Genomic DNA, 21,299 nt, shown 5'->3' on the forward strand with positions numbered 1-21,299 from the left:
CTAGATAGGAGTTACGTTGTTTACTATTTGTTGTGGCTAGAGGTGTCTTCACTTTCCTGTAGTGTCCTTGTTTTTGTCTCTGGGTTTCCCTAGAAACTCCTTAGATGAGAGTATGTGCCTTGCAGTTCTTTAGGCTGTGATCCTTTATTACCATACAGGAACCCTGTTGATGTGGTGGTAAGGGGTGGGAAGTAGGAAGAGGAGACATGTTCCACCGCCCTACAGTCTGTTACTTCAGTGAGCCTGTGCCCTTGGGCTGAGAATCTTAGGTGATTCTCAGTACCCCAGACTCCCCTTAGAAAGTAAGACAGGAAGGCTAGAGGGCTCGGAATTGGGTATTTCTCTTTCCCCAGGTAGGTTAGGATCTGGTAAAGTCTCCCCTGAGGACAGGTGGAGAAAAGAACATGCTGGGCATATTTCAGGATGATTACTTTCCCCTAGTATATTTCAAAATGGTTACTTTCCCTCCTCCAGCTGGAAGCATGAGGGATTTTTCTATGATCTTCACTGTGAAAACTTGGTGGTGCTCCTGGAGGTAAAATTCACAAAAGTGGGCTGGGAGGCCTAAAACTAAGCCCCCAGGAGATTTAATCCTCAAGCTAGTCCACCCAGAGCCTTTAGCAGCAGCTTTTCAACAACAGTAAGTTTTCCTGCCCTTGCCTGACTCAAGTGATTTCTGCTCTTGGTAAACAGTGATTCTCTGTATTTGCTTCTCTCTCCAGTTCTCAGGGCATCACTGGTCAATTTGCTCTGTGACACCAGTTCTCCAACAGAGCAGGTTTTCAGATTGTTCAGGCTTTTTCAAGTTGTGAGGACAGGAGTCATGAATTCCAAGCTTTTTATGTGTCTGAGCAGAAACCCAAAGTCTCATAAATGGATTTCATATATTTATCTCATTCCATGTGTTTGATCTCTGTAACTATGATTAGCTTACAATATGTCAACAATGTTATTTTATATTCCAAGACTAACACAGAAATTTGTTCATGTCAATAATTCAAATAGACATCAGTTAAACAGTATATACTAATCCAGTAACTACCAAATAATAAATATATTCATTTTAAATTTAACTTGGCAATTTTCTCCAAGTTTCTAACTCATTCAAAAAAAGTGAGCAGATCATAATGGCAATCTTAATGCTTATCAAAATGAATAATCATTTTCCTCCTTTCCTTCTTACAAACCATTAGCAGGGGGCTTAAAAAATTATGAGTGATGTGCTTCTATCTGCTTCCCCATTGGTAATAAATAGGCTGGTATTGATAAGAAGCTAAGTAGTACTGAGACATAATGTACACTAAGTTCACAGTAGTCATTCTTTATCGACTGAAAGATGAAAAAACTATTGACACTTCTAAACATATGAAAAAAGTTCACCACCCCTCTACTGATAGCAGACGCTTTAGCACAGGTTAGATCGAAAAGGTAAAGATAGAAGGGTAAGGGTACCCCTTTCTGAGAAGCTTGAATTCTGATATGCTAATACATCTTTATTTTAAGAGAAGGTAGAAAAATACATATTTTTATTTTCTTGACATAGCAGGAAGACAATTTAAAAGGCAGACTTTCTACCCTTACTTCTCATATACTGGATTATACTACTCTGAGGTCTCATGGAATTCATCTACTTTTAGAAAAGCCAACATAATTTTTTATACAAGTGAAATGATCTGTTTTATTTAACAAACAATTCTGTACTGTTTCCTATAATATTATCTCATATATTTCAGGACACAAAGTCAAATATACCATCATATACCAACATATATTTAACAAAGTTAAGAAATATGATTATAAAGATACCAAATAAATATACATGCAATATAGACATATTTACAAACATATTTAATCCATGCCTCAAGGAGGAATAAAAGCTATATACAAATTTATAGGAAAAATGATTTAAAAAAATTTTTTTAAAGTAATAGCTTCAGAAAGAAGAAAGCTCCTGTTTAGGGAATCAGGAGAAAATGTTCATAAAACTATAGCATTTAAAATAGAAAAAAATAAGGGTTTATACAAACATCAGCAAGATGTAGTATTCTTTCATTAGAGTAAAAATTTCAAGTAGAGAATCAGTGGTAGCTAAATCCATTAGAAAGAAAATTTAAGGCCATTTTGAGAAAAGTCCTAAAGGCAGGGCTGAATGTCATGGGTATTTAGTTAGTAGGTAATGAGGAACCACGGACAGTTCGGAAATACAATAAAGTATAACAACTGTATTTTAAGAATATTAAAATTGAGTTATATGAGTTATATATATTATATGTAAATATATAATTATATGTTTTATATATTTTTATAAATACAAAATATAGAAAAATTTTAATTTAAATATATAAATTTTTATATATTTTATAAAATATTTTATATAAATTATATATATTACAAACAAAATTATATATAATATATAATATATTAGTATATATTATATAATTAAATATATAATATAATTATATATCAAATATATAATATTTGTGTATAATCAATAGATATTCTATTAATATATGCTTATATAATTATAAATATAATAAATATATTAACATATACTATATAATTAAATATATATTATAACATATATGATATATATCATATAATATATATATAAGCATATATATTTTTTATATAAGGTTATATAAAATTGAGTGATATAGTCAAATGGACCAAAAACAGCAGAGAACAGAAGGGCAAGATCAAAAGAAAAAGTCACTATGATAGCCTAGACAAGAAATAATAAATGACCAAACTAAGATGCTACTAGTGGAAATAAGGAGAACAGGACTGGCTCCCAGAGATAAGGTGTGGTGGCCAGGCTCTAAGCCGGCTGCCAGGCATTCTCTCTCTCTTGGTGGTCACTGGCCTGTGTGACCCTCTCCACTAGTGTAGGCAGGACCCAAGATGCTACTGATGGTTACATCACAGAGGATTCCAACTTATGTTCTGCTAGTGGGCTCTCCCTGCTGCGCTGTGAAAATAGCTGTGCTGGGCAAAGGAGAAGCAGGTTAGTGCAAAATCTACAGATCTGAACTTAGATGCTAAGGAAATAGTGATGTTACTGATGGAAGTCAGAGAAGGGGGGTGAGCCATTTCCTTTACAAGTAGTATAGCAGAAGAGAAACAGGTAAACTGACTTTGTTCATATTATAAATAAAATGTCTGGTCCATCACAAATGCTTAATAAAATCTGTAACAGAAGCCAAAGCTAGAGTTAAAAATATGGAAATCATCTACATAGGAAAAATAATTGAAACTACTGACAGAGAATATTCTAATGACAGCAAGGCCTACGTAAAGTGGCTTGGGCAAAATGAAGTTGAAATTACCAAGGAGCTGTGAAGTCAAGGTGTAAAATCGTCAAACATTTTTTCTTATCCTCTACGGTAGTAAGGATAAAATAAAGGGGAGATATACAAGCTAGATGCTGAAAATATTAAGGAAAGCAGGCAAGTACCCTAGATCTATAGACAACGCAAAAAAAAAGGGGGGTGGCAAAAATAAAATCATAATCCATTAACCAGAGAGATGAGCATCTAGTTCAGTCTTCATCTTCATCTCTAACAGTGTGAGCTACACCACTAGAAGAGCCCTTTCAACATTCCAGCCTAACAGTTCTTCAGTCTCCTTCAACAGGCTTGGAATCAAGGGATCTGACAGTGTCAACATGGTCATTCTTTGCCCCATTTGTTCTACTGCCCTCAAGGTTCATATAATGTGAAAACACCTTAAAAAGAAATCCTATGCATCCTTCAAAACTAAAACTAAAAAAGGGTTTTAAGTAATCATTATCTGTCAGTTATATTAAGTAGGTAGGGAGTAACTCCTAAAACGTATAATGAACACATGGATGGTACAATTAAAATAGTTTTTAAAAAATCTGAAAAGCCTGTAACCCTTTTCTCAAGCTACGATTTATAATCTGTAACCAACCATAATGCTTTAAAAATTAGAATGCCAGGTAAGAAATTTTACAATAAACTTCTTAAATGTCTTACCTCAGAAGCAGTAGCAGCAATATTAACATTGCTTGCCTGCCCGTTCATTAGGTCCATGCTTCCCACAACATCAGTCCCTGACGCTATTTAATAGCAACAGAAGACTGACTGCTTCATGTCCAAGGCCACAAATACATTATTATTCCTGTAAAAAAAATAAACAGAAAACTTTAACTGTGTGTCTTATTGGAAGTTTAAGAAAACAAACCCATACCTCTCACCATGACCCAAATAAAATACTTCCAGTTTACCAAATTCTGTTTTTCATTTCAGTTAAATCAGTAAATCCAGTCTGAGGACAATCCTATTATGCTACTTTCAACACATATGTTCAATACATGCTACTTTTATGTTCTTTATCAGCAAAACAAAGATATAATTTTTCATTTATTGTTAGAAAATTTTTTAAAGTGTTTGCTTTAAGAAAATAAAAAGTGTAAAAAAAATCTTGCAAAGTAACCCATGGCCTAACAAAATAATGTCTTAGAGATCTAGTTTAGCATTACTGACAGTCTACAGTTACAAAGTTTACAAGTTGATAGTTTACAAAGATACCACAAATAATTAAAAACAAATTATTATTTATAAAGATATCATGTTATTAAAAATAACACACTATATAATATATATATATATTTATTTGTATAGGGCTTTAAAGCTTATTGAATAGCTTCAATCCATTATCTCACTGATCTTCACAATGACCATAAGGCTAATTAAGGAAGATTTCATTATAGTCATAACACAAACACTGTCTCTGAGGACACAGGCTTGTAAATGAGGAGTCAAGAATAAAATTCAAGCCATCTGAAATTCTTGTCAAATATTTTTCCACATTACCATATTTTTTCTACTTTACTGAAACTCAAAATGTTTACTTGTGATTCTAATCCCTCTCCACAAAGAAACTGCCGCATAGATGGGTATGTTGGTAACTACCTATCTCGGAGGCAATTTCTTCCTCTAAACAGAGTAAGGCCCCTTTCAAACTTTAAATTTCTATGACATTTTCCAGAAGAGAAATGATAAGTGTCTATCAATTAGGTAGTTAAAACTGTATCTATTTGTACTGAAGTATAATTGACTTACATTATTAGTTTCAGCTATACAACATAGGGATTTGATATTTTTACACATTACAAGGGATTTGATATTTTTACACATTACAATGACCATCACAATAAGGCCAGTAACCATCTGTCACCACACAGAGTTATTAACAATATTACTGACTACATTCCCTATGCTGTACATTATAAAATTATACCCACTTAACAACCTGAACTTGAAATACTAATTCACTTGAAATGTTAAGTTTCCTTTCTCTGGAAAAGCAATGTATGGCAGTGATTTAGAAGCACAAACTACAGAACAAAACTGCCTAAGTTTAAACCCAGTGAACTGTTTACCTTTTCTGTGCCCAATCTCCTTACCAATAAAACAGAGATAGAAGTACCTACTTCACAGAGTGGTGATGAGAAATTAATACATGTAAAGCACCTAAAACAGTGCTGACACACGTTAAGAGTGCTATTATAATGATGCACATTCTGTCTACTAGCTACTGAATCCACACGAAGCTTAAATTCAAGAGAATCTTCTAATTAAAAAAAAACAAAAATCTTAGGAATATACCTCAGACAAAACACTTCTTGGTGGCATCAGCAATATCCTGATTTCAGAAACAATGAATGAGAATGCCTAAAATATGTTTCCCAGATGTAGCAAAAACATGTTGCTGGGCTGGTGATCTGTTTCACCCTAGATAATATACATGTTTCGATGCATGAAACAAGTGCTCGGGCCTGGTGCACTGGGAAGACCCAGAGGGATCGGGTGGACAGGGAGGTGGGAGAGGGGATCAGGATGGGGAATACATGTAAATCCAAGGCTGATTCATGTCAATGTATGGCAAAAACCACTACAATATTGTAATTAGCTTCCAACTAATAAAAATAAATGAAAAAAAAAAACATGTTGCTGGTTTTCAAATGCTTAAAAATTTTTTACTAATGGTAGCAGGCATCAGTCACATCCTAAATTGATCTTCATTTCTTCAGATATATCCTAAGTACCTGCTATGAGCAAAACACTGTGCTAGAATTTTTTAAATCAGAAATATATTAGGAACAATGATTTTTAAAATAATCATTTGGAAAGCCAACGTGAAAAGGAATAGAGCACAGAAATACTTTAATGTCCTCCAATCTACAGTACTTCATTTTATAAACTTTGCTCATTCTTAAGAATCTTACTAAGAATCACTTATATTTACACTACTATGCAAAATGAACTTGATAATCCGAATTCTTTCTGAAGGCAACATTCAGTTTGCAATGAAATATTTTCAAACAATTTAATTTCATTCCACATTCTGCACCTGAGTAATTTAGGTACAAATTCATAGATTAAGAGTGCCCCCTAGTGTTAAGAAAAATTCATCAAATCATTAAAAGAAATGTATCCTTAGTCTAACTTACATATCAAATAAATAAATTTTATGGTTAATATTCGGAGAAGGAAATGGCAACCCACCCCAGTGCTCTCGCCTAGAGAATCCTGTGGACAAAGGAGCCTGGTCGGCTGCCGCCTATGGGGTCACACAGACACGACTGAAGCAACTTAGCAGCAGCAGCAGTATGGTTAACAGTTACTAAAAAGCAGGTAAGATGCCAGGAGTAAACACTAATACATTTGTGAACTATTAACAGTAAATAATCACTCTCTCTGCCTGCATTTAATTAAAAAGTCATTAAAATATCCTAATGAAAACTGTCATATTAAAATCCATTATGTGAAATGAAAGGCGGCAAAGCGTACTTTAATGAAAGTCTTATTCTAATAATTACTTATAAATGTACTACATGTCAGTAGTATTTAACAGCGTTCAAGTACAACAAAGCCTCATACGATACCATAAAAACACTGCAAGTCCTACGAAACAGGCATGCGTTAATTTTTACAACATGTGCCTCAATACATTTCTGTGCTTTGCACACAAAAATGTTCAAACTGGACAAGACAAATACATGCTTTAATATTATTTACTTTTCCTAGTACTATGTATAAACAGCACAATCATTCAAAATAAACACCAACATCACAGAAGCACTTTTCTTAGTTAAATTATTTCCTACTATTCTCTTCTGAAACTTCTAAAAACAGGTAATCTGTTCTTTAGAAGGGTTTAAATCCCCAGACAGGCATAGTGCTTCAATATAATCCCCAAACACCAATACTGCTTCTTTCCAAGCAATATAATCCTCAAATACAAAACCTGAAATGTGCAGATTTAGCTCCTTGCTTGAGGTCACAAGAAAGAAAGAAAAAAAAGAAAGTGAAAGTTGCTCAGTTGTGTCGGACTCTTTGCGACCCCATGGACTGTACAGTCCATGGAATTCTCCAGGCCACAATACTGGAGTGGGCAGCTGTTTCCTTCTCCAGCGGATCTTCCCAACCAGAGATCAAACCCAGGTCTCCCGCATTGCAGGTGGTTTCTTTACTAGCTGAGCCACTAGGGAAGCCCAAACCAGATTATTAAATAAGAGCCAAAATCAATCAGTCTCCTAACCCCTCACCTTCTCAACAGTATCTCCACCAAGAAGCCCAATACTTTTCATTTTATTTTTTCAGGAGAGAAAATTGTTTTATTCAAGACAAAAATACCAAGAGGGTAACGTTAAAGTGACAATTTCTCACTAATTAATCTCCTATCATAATACCAGTTACATATTCTTTTCTAAAATAATTTATGCTATCATTAGGAATATTAAGCTAAAAATTTAAAAACACTTGGTAATTTTACAAAATATACTTTAGAAGAGTTAAGCAAATATAAGGAAAATAGTGAAATGCAATTAATTAGTGCAATTCTTTGGAAACATTCAGATAATACAGAATTGATATGCTTATACATGCTGGCTTAAACTCTCAGTAACAAAAATTAATCTCACTAAAACTCTGGAGAAGAAGAAAAAACTACATAGATTAAAAGCTCTTCAATCAAGCACTATTTACAAGAGTGAAAACCAAAAGTGACCTTAATGCCTTTGTACATAGTCACATTAAAAAATTCAAATAGACAATTATAAGTAAAAAATATGAAAACAGAAATGACAATTTCAACCACAGAACCTAAATCTTATTTATGATCATATAAATTTCATTAGAAAAAAAAGCAATATGGTGAAATTAAAACACCATAATAGAAACTCAATATTTACAGCTGTCATAGCTCTTGCTTTCCTTTAAAATTTATTTTTAAATAAATATTAAAGACACGTTTTATATGACAATGAGGAGGGCATGGCAACCCACTCCAGTACTCCTGCCTGGAAAATCCCATGGACAGAGGAGCCTGGCAGGCTACAGTCCATGGGGTCACAATGAGTTGGACACAACTGAGCGACAAACACTTTATTTTTACATGGAAGGCAAAAAGGTTTAAATGGCCTGTATATCACAGCACTTTCGGCATGTATGACAGCTAAACTTTCACTGCCTTCTTTATTTTTTTATTTAAGAAAATTAGAGATTAGTCCCAAATCCCCGAGTACTTTGTTTCAATAATTACAGCCATCAAAAAACACTGATGAGTATCAAAAAAAGATAATTTTATCTTTGACATGACGGATATTGAGCTATTTTGAGAGAAGTTTAGTAAAGAATGCGGTTGCCTCTTAAAATCATTTCTACTAGAGCACAAAACAAGATCATCTTTGGGTATTTGCTTATAACAAGTTCAAGTTATTACAAAAGAAATAAAAAGTAACAGGTTATGATATACATCCATCCAGGGTTATATGAGCTCCCCACTGCCTCCCACAAAGAGGTCATTAGTCTCCTTCCTTTATGCTTCCACTGCTCTTCTGTCAAAATTCTATTGCTGTTTTTTCACTGATTTTTATTTTCTCACTGATTTATGTATCTCTCCATAATGAACTTTGAGTTTCTTGATGTCAAGGACCCATATTGAAAACAAAACACAAAAGAAAAACCATGATCTTTCATCTTTGCACTCAGGCACATAAACATAATACTGACCTTAATTGCCTAACTTAAGCATCTATCTGTGAAACATAAATGAATGATTGAACAAAGCAGTTGTTCACATGATAACATTAAATAAATGTCCAATTAACAATAAACATACAGGCATAATGGCAATCAAATAATCAGTGCACACAGTAATATACACATTTAAATGAATACAGGATTTCCCTGACGGTCCAGTGGTTAAGAATCTGCTTGCCAAACGAGGGAACATGGGTTCCATCCCCAGCCTGGGAAGACTCCACATGGTGTGGGGCAACTAAGCCCATGCACCATAACAAGAGAAGCCACCGCAACAAGAAGCCCGTGCATCCACAGCTGGAGAGTAGCCCCCACTCGCCACAACTAGAGAACAGCCCAAGCACAGCAACGATGAGCTGGCGTGGCCATAGCTTTTTTTAAAAAAGGAATATTTCTATTTCTAGCAACATGGCTAAAAAACGATGACCAGGGATATTTAGAGATGGGGGCTTGGACTCTGACACCAGTTGAACAGAAAAAGCAACCAAGAAATGAGAACTGAAACACACATACTCTTCTCTCTACTCCATCCACACACCATTTTATCTAGAATAAAACCAGAGAGACTGATAGTCTACCCAATCAGTGATAAGACGGTTTATAAAAAAATTCTGGTACAGAAAGATAAGTACCTATATGTCTTTGCCTGGGCTTAATATGGTGGCTGGAGGAGGGTGCCTACGAAATGAAAATCTGTTATCCTAGGCATGCTCTAGCTAACACACAGCAACTGAATTTATACTACCAGCAAGGTCCAAGGCCTTCAAGACAAGATATTCACATAAACTATGCACACAAGCCAATGAGACTCCTGGAACCCAAAGGAGATGAAGGAAACAAAATTTGTGGGAAGTAACATTCCTTCAATCCAGGCAATGTGGAATTCCGAAAATAAGTTCTCACTGTCAAGATCAAAATATAAATATTTATGTTAACTGTGATTAAGATGATTAGTGACTTTAGATTATTGTCAATGTATTTGTTTAAAATTAATCTATATTTAATAGTTTTTTTAAATAATGGCCTGCTCTTATGTAAAAAAATTACTTTTTTAACAGACAATCCTATCATTTTGTTTTATACATTGAAATACACAAAACAGTGCAATAACAAATCAAAGCTAACATTTACAGAGTGCCTGCTATCCAGTAGGTCCTGCTCTAAGCACTTTTCCACTAAAAATTCACTCAATGATCAAAACAAATCCTACAAAGTTATTACATTATATCCCTATTTTTAGAGATGAGTGGAAAGGTAACTTGCCTAAGCTTACACAGTAGGAACAGGCAGCTAGAAGAAGAAAAAGGAAAGGAGGATGGATGGACAGAAAAACAAAAGACAGCAAAGATGGATAAACTGATGGACAGATAGAACAAAAACTTAGGGTGGGAGGGAGGAGGTAAAAAAGAGAGGGCAAAGGAGTGGAGAGGGAAGGCAGGGGGACAAAATGAGGGAAGGAGGAATTCAAAGAAGAGAATCTAAAAGCTTTTTCTTCCTCTGAGCAGACTTACAATATGACTAGAGGGAAAACAGAAGAAAGCAGGGAATACTACAACTTATTACACAGTGATTCAGCTTCAAGAGTCACAAGATTTCTAGAGGAGGAAATGATCTTTAGGTTTACCAAGCAAGACAGGTTGAACGGTTTGAAGAGAAAGGGGAAGTAAAATGCCACCAACAAGGGTGCAAATTTAAAAGCAAAGGTGGCCCAGAGAGAAAGTATGATGTGGACAGACTTGCTTAGTGGGGACAACCTTCCTGAGTTATTCTGAAAAGGTTCAAAGAAGTGACAGGACCAGACTGCAGATGGTCTCAACTGTTAAAAGGAGGAATTCAGATTGGAAAGGAAAGGCGCTAGGAACCATTCACGTTTTCTGAGTAGGGAAATGACCTTGGGAAACTAAAACCAGTATTTCAAGGATTACCATGCTGGGGGTATGCCACTGAGCTCTACGGAAGGTGAGTAGTAAAAAACACACTCTTACCTTCTGCCAAGAACAGCGAAGCACCTGAAATGACGTACAGATCCCTTCCCACTCAGGCTTCTCCAATCTCTGCTCACCAGGACCCTCACCTTGTCTCCAAGTTATATAAAAAGCCCCTGATCACACTCTATCCCCTTAACTGCTATCACTGTCACCCTCCATCACCAGTTTCTAATTCAGAATCCCTGATGCTGTGAAAATAGCAATTTGAGGATATTTAAGAGAAAAAAAGAAAATCTAACAAAATTCATATTAATTTGTGAACACTGGCCCCACCCCTCCTGAGGGGTAGTGAGAGCAGTTCAGTGGGAAAACCATAAGATATTAATACTAATTCTAGAACTTAAACTAGGTATGTGCTGTTGAGTAAATTATGTAATCTCTGAACTTTTATTTCTTTGTGTATAAATAAGACAATGGGCTTCCCAGGTGGCTCAGTGGTAAAGAATCTGCCTGTCAATGCAGGAGACGCAGTAGACACAAGTTTGATTCCTGAGTCAGGAAGATCCCCTGGAGGAGGATACGGCAACCCACTCTAGTATTCTTGCTGGAATAATCTCATGGACAGAGGAGACTGGTGGGCTACAGTCTATGGGTTGCAAAGAGTCGGACAAGACTGAGCGCACATGCATAGTCATAAGAAACAATAAAATGTACCTCAAAGTGATTTTGTAAGAATTAAATGTAATCAAATAGGCAAAACTCAGTGCATGTAGAAATGGTGAGTATAATAGCCAAGAACACAAATTTTGGAGTTGGAAAGCCCTGGACTCAAATTCTAGCTTGGGCACTTGCCAGCCAGCTGTAAGGCGTTGGGCAAGGAACTTAGTGCTAATATTTAGACGGAGGCTCAAAGTCCATCTCTCAGTGATGGGCTTAAAAAAAAACAAAACAAACATAAAAACAAGCAACCCCGCCCCCCCAAAAAAAACAAAAGGAGAAGAAGAGGCAGATCTCAAATAACCCTTCTTTAAAATTCCAGAAGCATGTGAAAATTACAATATAAATTAATGAATTAGAAAAAAATGGAAAACTATGCCTCTAAATGAACCATTTTGAAAGCATATTTTAAGGCACAAGTACACTGGAAAAGAAATTTACTGAACAATTAAAAAAAATTTTACTTAAAAAATATTCATTTCTTAGAAGTGCTAAGGGTATAACATGTTAATAATAACTTATCTTTCAGCACAAGAAGGAGATAAACCTACAAACAGTCTGCAATACTAAATTACTGCATTTAATGATGAGAGGTCTCTTAAGAGAGACAACACATTGCACGCTGGCTGACTAACTTCCAACTGTAAATTAAACATGAATGTTATAAATTATTTTATAAATTTATTCAAAAGTCCACTGAAATTATCCCATGTATCCTTCGTAGTACAGAATAAGTGATAAAATATTCTAAGCTATACTTAATTCTTAATCAAAGGATAACAGGCATTTTCAAACAACAGTAATTCACAAGGACAAGAACACCCTGAAACTGTAAGAAAAACAAGATGTGCTGGAGAAGCTTCAATCACTGTAAGCCAACCACAAAGACAGGTTTAGCAATTTCACACACCACCCAGGTTGGGGGGAAAAAAAGACAGTGTTTAAACTAATCTACATATTTAGAAATCTTCTGTCAAAAGAACTTAATACACTGTTTCCCAGCAAGACTGTTTACTAGATCACTTACCAAATTATTGTTTAAGTTTAAACATCTCCATGTTTTTTTTCCAAGCATGTATTTTATTTAGAAATATTTTAGGTACATATTTAAGATGTGTGAGAAAGATGATTTTCAAAACAAAGTAAGCTGAGATCTTAAATTAGAAGGAAGAAGATAGGGATAGCAGAAAACTATTTCACACAGAAAACTATTCAGCACACTGCCACTTTAACAGCCTGCCTAAAGTAGGGTTAAAGTATATATTACAGGCAATGATGGAAAGAAACTGGCCTGCTTAAACCTCCCCATCTAAAGACTCAATATAAATTTTTCAGATATAATTTTGTTGCATTTCTACTAAATTGTACATATAATGGGATGAACCATTTATAAACTGGCCCACAGCTGCACAGAAAAGTTGTATTTCTATGTACCTAAATGGCCTAAGACTATCTATCTGTAGGGGAGCAGAGGCTTTCAAATTAGATATTAAAGGGGGCAAATCTATTAAGTAATGCCTTTAAAGGTTAAACTCAATCTCTAGCATAAAATGTTCATAAAGATAATCTACCAAGATTCTAATACTTAGGAGGGGATTTCCCTGGTGGTCCAGTGGCTACAACTCGGCACTCCCAATACAGGGACCCCAGGTTTGATCCCTGTTGAAGGAACTAGATTCCACATGCCGCAATTAAAGATCGTGTGTGCTGCAAGGAAGATCGAAGATCCAATGTACAGAAACTAAAGCCCAGCACAGCCAAATAATTAAAAAAAAAAAAAAAAGAGCTCCGAGATCTCCTATATGCCTTGGCCCAAAATATAAATATAGGTTAACTAGAAATTCCATTAACAGAAAGGAAGCTCCAAGTAAAAGATACACTGTCCCTCAAACATCTGGTTCTGTGTTTTGGTGGGTGTGTGTGCATTTTGGTCAGAGGCTCAACTCAGAAGACTGGCCCATAAACATCCATTTAATTCATAAGATCATATGCTATTTGAAAAAAAAACAAAACCATACTGCACAATATTAGCAAATAAAGCATAAAGACAAGTCAACTGAATCAGAAGTACATTTATTTATTTGGCAAAAGTGTATCATTGTAGGCCTAGAAATGATTAGAGAAAGGAACTCAGCCTGTTAGCATTCAAACAGTGGAAGAGAAAAACAGCATGGTGGGTCAGTGTGGCAGGGGCAATACAGACATCAGAACTCTATGTCCAAGCAAAGATTTCAGGTGGGGCAACAGTACATCAGCGCCTCCCTAAGACACAAGAGAAAAGTGTGCCCTATAGACAAGGGCACGGAATCCCCTGGCAGTCCAGTGGTTAGGACGCTGCAGTCTCATAGCTGAGGGCCAGGGTTCAATCCCCAGTCGGGGAACTAAGATCCCACAAGCCATGCGGCACAGCCAAAAAGATTTTTTAAAAAAGGAATAAATAAAAAGGAGGACAATTAAATAGCCTGGACACTCAGGAGATTCTTAAACCTGAAATGTGAGGCTGACTGAACACCACAGAACAATCCATAGGCAATGGAACACTATGCAGTCACTAAAAAACAACAGAATACTCAGTGATACATGGAGAACTGTCCACAACTTACTGCTAAATCAATAAAGCAATGTGACAAAACGGTATCTGAGGTATAATCCCTTTCGGCTGTCATTATCATTACAGCATAGAAGGGAATTTGTACCAACACACACTAAAATGTGGCTGTCTCCAGGTTTACACATCAAGTTTTCCCTAACCTTGGCTTACCAGTATATTTTATACTTTCCCACAAAGACTTCAATTTTTGAAAAGTAAAAAAAAAACCCAAAAAACAGTGTCTTCTCATAGACTGCTTATTAGCTGCGAGAGGAAAAATAAGCTTACGTATACTGTGACGAAACTAGACAACGCCTTGAACTGAAGAGCAGACAGACGTCGTGTGTCTCTCATGGGATACACTGGGACACAATGCTTTGAGTACTTCAGCTTCGATTGCATAGTTCAGTTCAGTTCAGCCGCTCAGTCGTCTCCGACTGTTTGTGACCCCATGGACTGCAGCATGCCCAGCCTCCCTGACCATCACCAACTCCTGGAGTTTACTCAAATGCATGTCCATTGACTCAGTGTTGCCATCCAACCATCTCAACCTCTGTCATCCCCTTCTCCTACAACCTTTGATCTTTGCCAGCATCAGGGTCTTTTCCAGTGAGTCAGTTCTTCACATCAGGTAGCCGAAGTATTGGAGTTTCAGCTTCAACATTAGTCCTTCCAATGAATATTCAGGACTGATATCCTTTAGGATGGACTGGTTGGATCTCCTTGCAGTCCAAGGGACTCTCAAGAGTCTTCTCCAACACCACAGTTCAAAAGCATCAATTCTTCGGCACTCAGCTTTCTTTATAGTCCAACTCACACAGTCATATATGACTACTGGAAAAACCACAGCTCTGACTAGATGGACCTTTGTTGGCAAAGTAATGTCTCTGCTTTTTAATATGCTGTCTAGGTTGGTCATAACTTTTCTTCCAAGGTGTAAGCGTCTTTTAATTTCATGGGTGCAGTCACCATCTGCAGTGATTTTGGAGCCCCCCAAAATAAAAGTCTCTCATTGTTTCCCCATCTATTTGCCATGAAGTGACTGGACTGGAGGCCATGATCTTAGTTTTCTGAATGTTGAGCTTTAAGCCAGCTTTTTCACTCTCCTCTTTCACTTTCATCAAGAGGCTCTTTAGTTAGTTTTCACTTTCTGCCATAAGGGTGGTGTCATGTGCATATCTGAGGTTATTGATATTTCTCCCAGCAATCTTGATTCCAGCTTCTGCTTCATCCAGCCCAGCATTTTGCATGATGTACTCTGCATATAAGTTAAATAAGCAGGGTGACAATATACAGCCTTGCTGTACTCCTTTTCCTATTTGGAACCAGTTTGTTGTTCCATGTCCAGTTCTACCTGTTGCTTCCTGACCTGCATACAGGTTTCTCAAGAGGCAGGTCAGGTGGTCTGGTATTCCCATCTCTCAGAATTTTCCAGGTTGTTGTGATCCACACAGTCAAAGGCTTTGGCATAGTCAATAAAGCAGAAGCAGATGTTTTTCTGGAACTCTCTCTTGCTTTTTTTGATGATCCAACGGATGTTGGCAATTTGATCTCTGGTTTCTCTGCCTTTTCTAAATCCAGCTTGAACATCTGGAAGTTCATGGTTAATGTACTGTTGAAGACTGGCTTGGAGAATTTTGAGCATTACTTTGCTAGCGTGTGTGATGAGTGCAATTGTGTAGTAGTTTAAACATTCTTTGGCATTGCCTTTCTTCAGGATTGGAATGAAAACTGACCTTTTCCAGTCCTGTGCCCACTGCTGAGTTTTCCAAATTTGCTGGCATGTTGAGTGCAGCACTTTCACAGCATCATCTTTTAAGATTTGAAATAGCTCAACTGGAATTCCATCACCTCCACTAGCTTTGTTCATAGTGATGCTTCCTAAGGCCCACTTGACTTCACATTCCAGGATGTCTGGCTCTAGGTGAGTGATCATACCATCATGGTTATCTCAGTCATGAAGATCTTTTTTGTACAGTTCTTCTGTGTATTCTTGCCACCTCTTCTTAATCTCTTCTGCTTCTGTTAGGTCCATACCATTTCTGTCCTTTATTGAGCCCATCTTTGCATGAAATGTTCCCTTGGTATCTCTAGTTTTCTTGAAGAGATCTCTAGTCTTTCCCATTCTATTGTTTTCCTCTATGTCTTTGCACTGATCACTGAGGAAGGTTTTCTTCTCTCTCCTTGCTATTCTTTGGAACTCTGCATTCAAATGGGTACATCTTTCCTTTTCTCCTTTGCTTTTCGCTTCTCTTTTCACGGCTATTTGTAAGGCCTCCTCAGACAGCCATTTTGCTTTTCTGCATTTCTTTCTCTTGGGGATGGTCTTGATCCCTGTTTCCTGTACAATCTCATGAACCTCCATCCATAGTTCATCAGGCACTCTGTCTATTAGATCTAATCCTTAAATGTATTTCTCACTTCCACTGTATAATTGTAAGGGATTTGATTTAGGTAATACCTGAATGGTCTAGTGGTTTTCCCTACTTTCTTCAATTTAAGTCTGAATTTGGCAATAAGGAGTTCATGATCTGAGCCACAGTCAGCTCCCAGTCTTGTTTTTGCTGACTGTATAGAGCTTCTCCATTTCTGGATGCAAAGAATATAATCAATCTGATTTCGGTATTGACCATCTGGTGATGTCCATGTGTAGAGTCTTCTCTTGTGTTGTTGGAAGAGGGTGTTTGCTATGACCAGTGTGTTCTCTTGGGCAAAGCTCTATTAGCCTTTGCCCTGCGTCATTCTGTACTCCAAGGCCCAATGTGCCTGTTACTCCAGGTGTTTCCTAACTTCCTACTTTTGCATTCCAGTCCCCTATAATGAAAAGGACATCTTTTTTGGGTGTTAGTTCTAAAAGGTCTTGTAGGTCTTCATAGAACTGTTCAACTTCAGCTTCTTCAGTGTTACTGGTCAGGGCACAGACTTGGATTACCGTGATATTGAATGGTTTACCTTGGAAACAAACAGAGATCATTCTGTAGTTTTTAAGACTGTATTCAAGTACTGCATTTAGGACTCTCTTGTTGACTATGATGGCTACTCCATTTCTTCCAAGGGATTCTTGCCCACGGTAGTAGATATCATTATATCTACTGAGTTAAATTCACCCATAACCTGAACCTAATCTCAAGGGAATAGACAAACCTAAACTAAGGAATATTCTACAGATGCAGTCTTTTAAAAATGCCACTGTTATGAGACACTAAGAAAACCTGAGGAACCATTACAAATGAAAGAAAACTCAAAGACACATGATAACTACACGCGCTGTACTGGACTACAGTAAGTGCTATAAAGATGTTATTGGGGCAATTCACAAACCAGAACACAGACTGCAAATCAAAGTACTGTATCAGTTTCCTGAATTTAATAACTATGTTGTGGTTATATAAAAAAATAAATTTGCTTTTAAGAAATACAATTGAAGTATTAAGAGGTAAAAGGGTATGAGGTATGAACACTCATCTCAAATATTTCAGAAAAACAGCATGTACGTGTGTGTGAGAGAGAAATAAATCAATTACAAAGTAAATTGGGCAAAATGTTGAAAATTGGTGAATTTGTACAGAGGGTAAACAGCAGTTCTCTTTACTACTCTCATAACTTTCTTTTTGGTTTGAAAGTCTGTCAAAGTAAAAAGTGTAGGGAATCCTACAAGTTCTCCTGAGTTATACAAAACCTTCTTGGCCTAAAAATCTTCATATCATAGAGTTTGTGTGATCAGTCATGTCCAACTCTTTGTGACCCCATGGACTGCAGTCCAACAGACTCCTCAGTCCATTCCCCGGCAAGAATACTGGAGTGGGTTGCCATTTCCTCCTCCAAGGGATCTTCCCAACCCAAGAATTGAACCCGAATTTCCTGTATCTCTGTACTACAGGCAGATTTTTTACCACTGAGCCAGTGGGGAAGTACCAAAAATCTTCAACTTGCAAAATTTCAAAGAATAAGGTACATTTCCAATAAAAAGTATAACTCTTTCCACCAACAGATGGCGTTAGTGGCCATTTATTTAGTGTCACTTTCAACCTCAGAGCCAAAAATGATCTCGTGAATAGCGTTCTGAACTGAGCTACATAAACCCTCAGATATTTCTGCCACATGCTACTACCAACAACACAGACGAACATTATTTAAGAGGCAGAAGGTACTCTGGAGATCTCCAATTGGAGGACATTTCAAAGCTCCAGGTCTTCCTTCATTTTAATATTTGCCCCTCTCAACCCAGGGAATGCCCTTATCCTTCTAACTCCCTAGGAGAATCACTGCTGTAGTAATTTACTACAAAGCAACGTGAAAGCACAGTAGCCTTCAAGTGTGCAAGAATAAAAAGGGGAGGGAAGAAAAATGGAAGTAAAGAAGGAGTGTGTGAGTTTGCTAACCTTTTGCTTTATTCCAATCTCCTGATTTTACAGCTAGACAACAATCTAATGGGAGGGAGGTCATGTGACCTGGCCAAGCTCACATCATTAGTTAAAGGCACAGGTAGCTCTTAAACACAAGCCTTCTCTTTGCTAATCCTTGGTGCTTTCTACAATGCCAAATTACCCTCTTCCTACTAATCCTTAACTGGATGCTTAAGCACTGTGGAAATGTGGGAGCGGTAGAGGGTAAAATATCTGGTTTCTCTCTTTTCACTTCTAATAGAAGTTCATTAGGTAAACATGATGACAAAGGAAAACACCATGTACAAAGGCTAGGGACAGTGAAATCCTTTGTCACTGGCATTCAGGGAACCATCATTAGTGGAGTACAATATAATTAGAGGGTAAAATGTAAAAAAGAGTGATGGGAAGCATCAGGAAGTGAGTCTGGAGAAGCTGGTATAAAGGGCAATGTTTGCCACAGTAAAAAGAAAAGCCTGGACTTTATCTGGAGGCAATAAAAAGATAGTCCTTATAAATAGGACTATTAAACTACAGGATCTTACAAGTCTCATTCAGAAAATATACACACATAAACCTACACAGTGATAGAAAGACATTCCTGTTGAATTCATAAACCTCAACAAACGGGTACCTGTGTAATTGCTTCAAGTACAACAGATCCTCAGTGTGTAGGAGCAATCTGCCCCAAGACATCTTGAAATACCCCCAACTTTGAGAATGTTACTATAGCATATAGCACATTAATGTATAACTAATTTTTTACTCCAACAGAGTTTCAGTGATTCTAAAAAACCCTGAAATAATCCCTAGTTATTTGCAAGTTGCAAAACAGACTCTTTTGCATCATGAATTTATTAAGCCACCACAGAATCTTACAATTTCCCCAAAATTCCTCTTCCTAGATGTACTGCCTTCTACTTCTCTTTGGTCACCAGAACTACAGTTGCCTCCTGCAGCATAAACAGTCCTCCCAACGAAAGTTACTACACACACAATAAAAGAGAATAACAAATGTGCCTACCAGTGGCAGACTAGGACCAAATATGTGACCAGCAAAATTACAAATTATCAGGTCATACACCCTCCCAGTCATTCACGGAAAATAGTGAAAACCACAAGCGTTAATTTGCAAAAGATGGAGCTCTATTCTAGCAGCAACTGACTAGCCAAAAAAAGCATCATGTACTTTAATAAAAGACCCCACTGGTCTTTTAAAAGCAGCAATGCCTATAACAACATAAATATTAGCATAGCAGCTTGTAGCTTACAACACACACCTTACCACAATTTTGGCAGAAGGATTTCAAGAAATCTTATATTACCAGATTTACAGCCTAGTTTTCATTCGGACATTTCATTAAGAACCGAGGGTTCTGGATCTCTGAAGATGTCTGCTCCTGCCTAAGTTACCGGGGCCACCCCATGACCAGAGAAAGGGAATTTCCTGCATAAAGACTGAGGTGCTGTAGGGACTGGGGCATTCTTCATTTATTTTAACAGCTCCCTGAGATAATTATTATTACATTCAACTTAGGAAACTGAGGCTCATGGAGGTTAAGAGGAGGAATATCTCTTATGAGTAAAGAAATCTCTCCTAGAATTTCCTTTCTTCCATCCTTATCCCACCTCTCCCCTTCTGCAAGATTCTCTGCAAGTCTATTACTACAATTCCTCCATATTTACTTATGTCTGCCAAGGAGGAAAGGTGAGGATGGCTTTCAAAGAGAACCCGATATTTGAGATGAGCCTTAATGAGCAAATATTGGGCAGATGGAGGGAAATGGTAAGGACATTCCTGACAAGAGGAAATAACACTTGCAAAGACAGAAGAATGGAAGAAATTGGCATGTCAGGACAATGCTGGTTAATGCGGTGTAGAAAAAGCACGCATGCGTGTGTGTACGTGCATGTGTGTGTACGGAAATGAACAATAACCTATGAAGACAGACTGGAGTAAGATCACAAAACATTAACAACAGCCTGGGAAGAAACATGCACTTTATTCTCTAAATCAAGATTTCTTTTTTTTTGTTGTTGTTAAATCAAGATTTCTTAACTGAGAGATCATGAATTAAATTCTAGGGCCATGAAATGCCCTGCTCCCCAAAGTATCAAAATTGTGTGATAAACACACACACACACAAAATCATTTTCTTGGATCTGCAGCTATCAAATGATTTTCAAAGGAACTCAGAAATTAAAAAGTGGTTAAGAACCATTCTGAATGACTGGGAATCACTGTATAATTTTATAGGCTGAGATGTGTGCCATATCACTTTCATTTCAGAAAGGCAGCTGGTAACATCTGTGGAGGCTGATGGATTAGAGAAAAGAACCTTAAAAGCAGAGAGTGATAAGCAGGTATTACCCTGCTCCAGCCAAGAGGTTATAAGTACTTCTATTAAAACACACACACACCCTAATTCCAGAGACTTTTCAAAGGTAAACTTGCTAGAATTTGTTGACCACCTGCAAATGGGTTGTGATGGAGAAGGAAACCAAGCCTTTCTTTAACTCTTTAACTAAAGAGTTAGAGTTAGTTAAAGAGTTAACTCTAACTCTTTCTCAGTTAAAGCTCCTGTCATCCACTTACCCCACACTATCATCA

The 21,299-nt window shown here is 36.9% G+C and overlaps 1 protein-coding gene across 2 annotated transcripts in view; it reads right to left on the bottom strand.

Annotated features, from left to right (window-relative positions):
* The window catches only part of RALGPS2 (Ral GEF with PH domain and SH3 binding motif 2), a 154,812-nt gene that overhangs the window by 108,809 nt on the left and 24,704 nt on the right, over window positions 1-21,299 (bottom strand). For both annotated transcript variants that reach the window (XM_043485810.1, XM_043485809.1), the window contains exon 2: window positions 3,996-4,140. In XM_043485810.1, coding sequence (XP_043341745.1) covers window positions 3,996-4,052 — 57 coding nt within the window. In that variant the 5' untranslated portion in view covers window positions 4,053-4,140. The remainder of the gene's footprint in view (window positions 1-3,995; window positions 4,141-21,299) is intronic.

The sequence above is a fragment of the Cervus canadensis genome, chromosome 13, assembly GCF_019320065.1.
Source record: "Cervus canadensis isolate Bull #8, Minnesota chromosome 13, ASM1932006v1, whole genome shotgun sequence".
NCBI lineage: Eukaryota > Metazoa > Chordata > Mammalia > Artiodactyla > Cervidae > Cervus > Cervus canadensis.